The sequence below is a fragment of the Orycteropus afer genome, unplaced genomic scaffold (assembly GCF_000298275.1).
Source record: "Orycteropus afer afer isolate SDZICR_OR568_19922 unplaced genomic scaffold, OryAfe1.0 scaffold00379, whole genome shotgun sequence".
Classification (NCBI taxonomy): domain Eukaryota; kingdom Metazoa; phylum Chordata; class Mammalia; order Tubulidentata; family Orycteropodidae; genus Orycteropus; species Orycteropus afer.
The window spans coordinates 276,373-280,785 of NW_006921966.1; the positions used below are offsets into that span (position 1 = coordinate 276,373).

A 4,413-nucleotide genomic window follows, 5' to 3' on the forward strand; every position below is an offset into this window, starting at 1 on the left:
AGTCCTCCATTTTGAGCCTTGTCTTTGTACTCTCATTAAAGTAGAGAAACTTTAGATTATGTTGTCAAGTTGTATAAATATTAAGACTTTATTTTTTAGTTTTTGAGTTTATTGATTAATTTGGAAAGTAATTGCATATTTAAAATACTTATTCTTCCCTTACAGTAATACGCAAGGAATATTCCAGCTGCTGACCTTTTGACTACAACATCTCCGGATTACATCTAATTGAAAATCAACCATGAGCTCTGAAGAAAATTTGAATGAAGGAAACATTGCTGAGCACCAAAGCAAGTACATTCAGAAAGAAAATTATGTTACTGCTTTATTAAGGTCAGAAGAGGAACTGGGCACATCTGTCTATAGGGACGAAGTCTCTCAACTCCTGGACAAAATAACTTTTTTAGAAAATGCTCAGAAACCTGCTGGATCCTTGAGCAGTAATATTCAACCTAGAAGTTCAAACTCAATCATTTCTCAAATTGTTTTTGTACCTCTGGAGGAGAGAAAGTGTCGGAATCAGTTTGATGAAGGTAGATGGACAAAATTCTGTGAAGATATCATGCAAAGGACTGGAGCCAATCTACAACAATTAACGTTGGTCAAAGACCAAGGCCTCTACATTGGAGTCTCTGGTAAACCAGAAACTGTTAGAGAAGCTCAGATGATTCTTTCCCAGTTTCAGGAAGAAGTTTCGACTACAGATTCCATTCCCAGAGGCAAGACAAGGGAAAAACTGGAAGCCTTGGAACAAAGTGCTACCAACATGCAAATGCTACGTACTGATAACCAGCAAAACTGGATCACCAAAGCTGGCACCAAAGGAAGTACAAAGGAAGAGGCACAGGATGTTTTTCTTATGTCTACTGAACAAGACAAGTGTGCTGTAGAGAGGCTATATATGGAAAAGTTGTGTCATCCCTTTGTTTCATGGTCATACAGTAGGACTGTTGACAAAACCATGCAGGAAGAAGAGGCATATATACATATTGCACCACCTAGTGCCAACCACACAGAGGTAGTGTTTACTGGAAAGAAGCAAAAGCTGTATCAGTCTGTGGTTCCTGTAAAGGAGTTTTTTGAGGATACCAAAAAGAAAACAACAGCCAGAGCTGTGGAGATGAAATGTCAACACAGGTGTACTATAGGGCCTATGAGCAATTGTTTGCAGGAAATCCTGGAAAATACTGGAGTTTCAATAGAAATCCTACCCTTAGAGTGCATGTCAGATTCTGAGACACTCGAAGGAGAGCCTGAAAGCTCAGAGAGGGCATTTAGTAAGGTCTGTTCAAAAGCCACGGGTTACACTATTTCCTCAATTTCTGCACCTTCCTGGATTCATAGATTTATTGTTGGTAAAAACGGTCAAAATATATCGAGAATAACTCAAAACACACCAAGGGTTTTTGTAGAGTTTACTACAGATGATACGATTATCATAAAGGGACCTAGAGGAGATGTGAATTACATTCGAGAACAACTTGAGGTCATCGTCAAAGATCTGACTGACAGGATGAATTATGAAGAGATCAGTATTGACTATAAGTTTCACAGATATCTGATAGGGAAGAATGGTGTCATCATAAACCAAATTAAAGAGAAAAATAAAGTTTCTGTGCTAATCCTTCCTGAAATTGAAAAGAATAACTTGATCAGAATTGAAGGAGAATCTCATTGCGTCCAACAGGCTAAGAGAGAACTTATGGAACTGGCTGCTTATGTGGAAAATGAGCAGAGCAAAGACTTAATTATTGAGCAAAGATTTCATCACACAATCATTGGCAAGAAAGGTCAACGGATTCGTGATATCCGTAAGAAATTCCCAGAAGTTACGATTAATTTTCCTGATCGAGCACAAAAGAGTGACATTGTCCAACTCAGAGGGCCCAAATATGAATTAGAGGAATGCACAAAATATTTTGATAACATGGTGACAGACCTTACAGAAAATAGCTATTCCATAACTATTCCCGTATTCAAAAGGCTTCACAAGGATATCATTGGAAAAGGAGGTGTCAAAATCAACCGTATCCGTGCAGCAACCAACACCAAAATTCATCTTCCATCAGCAAGTAGCAACTCAGAGAATATTGTTATCAGTGGAAAACGGGAGAACTGTGAAGTAGCTTATAACTGGATTCTTTCCATGCAGAATGATATGAACACTATGTCAGAGGTGAAATTCTCTATTCCTTCCAGGCTCCATAAAGTCCTTGTAGATCCCAATGACTGTTTGATTGATTCAATCATGGAAGAATGTGGAGGGATCTCCATTCACTTCACAAGACACAGCTCACATCTTCCACAAGTCATTATTAGGGGACCTGCCCAAATTATTGAGAAGGCTAAGAATAAGCTGCTGCAACTAGCAGAAGAAAAAAAATGCAAGAGTTATAGTGTGGGCCTCCATGTCAAACCACAGTATCACAAATTCCTCATGAGTAAAAATGGTGGCAATGTTCCCAAAATCTCTCATGACACTGGAGCATGTGTTATTTTCCCTATCAATGAAGATAAGGATCCAGAACTGGTAACTATTACTGGGACACAGGAGGCTGTTAAAGATGCACAAAAGGAGCTAGAGGTTCTAATTAAGAACCTAGACAATCTTGTGGAGGACCACATCCTGGTAAATCCCAAGTACCACCGTCACTTTACCATGAGAAGGGGCCAGGTTTTACGAGAGATGAGTGAGGAGTATGGTGGTGTGATTATTAATTTTCCATATTCAGAAAAAAAGAACAGTGTCACAATCAAAGGAGCAAAACTCTGTGTGGAGGCAGCCAAGAAAAGAATCCAGGAAATTATTGGCAATTTGCATACCCAAGTCACAACAGAATATGTTATTCCCCAAAAGTTCCATCATTTTGTCATGGGACAAATGTATTCCCGAGTCCGACAAATCAGTAGCGATTATAATGTTGAAATCAAATTCCCAGACAGAGAGGAAAAGCCAGTCAGTAATATAGAGCCAGCTGCTTGGGAAGATGAAGAAGACATTGGGAATTGGAACTCTAAAGAGGCTGATTCTATTTCTCCACATAAATGTGACACTATATATATTGTAGGTAGAAAGGAAAAGTGTGAAGCAGCCATGGAAGCCCTTGTGGCTTTAATTCCTGTAACTGCTGAAGTAGATGTGCCCTTTGACCTTCACCACTACATCATTGGCCAGAAAGGAAGAGAGATACATAAGATTATGGATGAGTTTGAAGTTAATATACAAGTCTCAGCAGCCGGATTGCAATCTAATAATGTTTGTATCACTGGTCTTGCGGCAAATGTTGAACAAGCCAAGGCTAGGTTACTAGAAAGAGTTGTGGCTTTACAAGCTGAAATAGAAGATCAAGCATTAAGAAATTTTAAACTGAGCTTCACAGTAGACCCCAAATAGCACCCCAAGATCATTGGTCAACAGGGGTTAGTTATTGCACAGATTTGTTTGGAACATGAAGTTAGCGTCCATTTTCCAAGGAAAGAGAGTAATGATACACAGGACCAAATCATTATCACTGGATATAAACACAATATCATTGCTGCCCGTGATGCAATAATGAAGTTGGTGCATAAATTTGAAAGAACAGTTAGTGAGGAAATCTCACTAAACCACTGTGTTCATGGCCATATTATTGGCTTCCACGGGAAGGCCATTAATAAAATCATGAATCAATTCCAAGTAGATATCCATTTCCCTCCAGTATGGGCCAAAGATCCAAACTTGGTCATTGTGACTGGACTTCCTGATAAAGTCACAAAAGCAATTGATCACATCCTCACTCTTGAGGAACATTATTTGGCTGTTGTCAGAAAGCACGAGTCTCGGCAAAAGCAAATGAAAGGGATCTCTCCATGTGAAGTATCTAACGCTTCATCCAACAGTTCTGCAATAAAAGATGCTCCCTGTACTGCAAGTGCAAGTCCAAAAACCTGTAGCATAAACAGCTGTGAAGAGTTTGCCAGTTTCCAGCATGAGGTGGCTCCTGAGTCTCCCTTGGAAATGCAAACAACGATTAAAAAAAGAAGAAGAAGAAAGAAAAGAAAAAACCGGAAATCTGTCCAGACAGTTGACCTGAAAATGCCGTAAAATTGACCCAACTGCTGAATAATATGCAAATTTATTATACCTTTGTCTCCAGTACCTCCCTCCTTAAACACTCCAAAATAGTTCATAGTGAAATAGAACTGCTCAATTCTCTGTATGTACAGTAATTAACAATTTAATGTCTAATTTCTACGTAGTGCCTGTGCTTGACATTTCTTTTGGATAGACTATCCATTTTTAAATGTAGCTCATTAACATATTAAACAAGTACCACTTCCTGAATTACATGGTGTGCTTAGTTTGTGATTATTCACTTAATTTTCATTCTGAGATATAAAGTGTGGCAAGGAGACAACATCTGTGTCATCACC

The 4,413-nt window shown here is 38.8% G+C and overlaps 1 protein-coding gene across 1 annotated transcript; it reads left to right on the forward strand.

The window, feature by feature from the left end:
- Positions 1 to 241: 241 nt before the first annotated feature.
- LOC103207590 (vigilin-like) lies at positions 242 to 4,084 on the forward strand. The gene is given in 2 exon segments (XM_007953243.1): positions 242 to 1,086; positions 1,291 to 4,084. Coding segments are annotated over 2 exon segments (3,639 nt in total).
- The last annotated feature ends 329 nt before the right edge of the window (positions 4,085 to 4,413 follow it).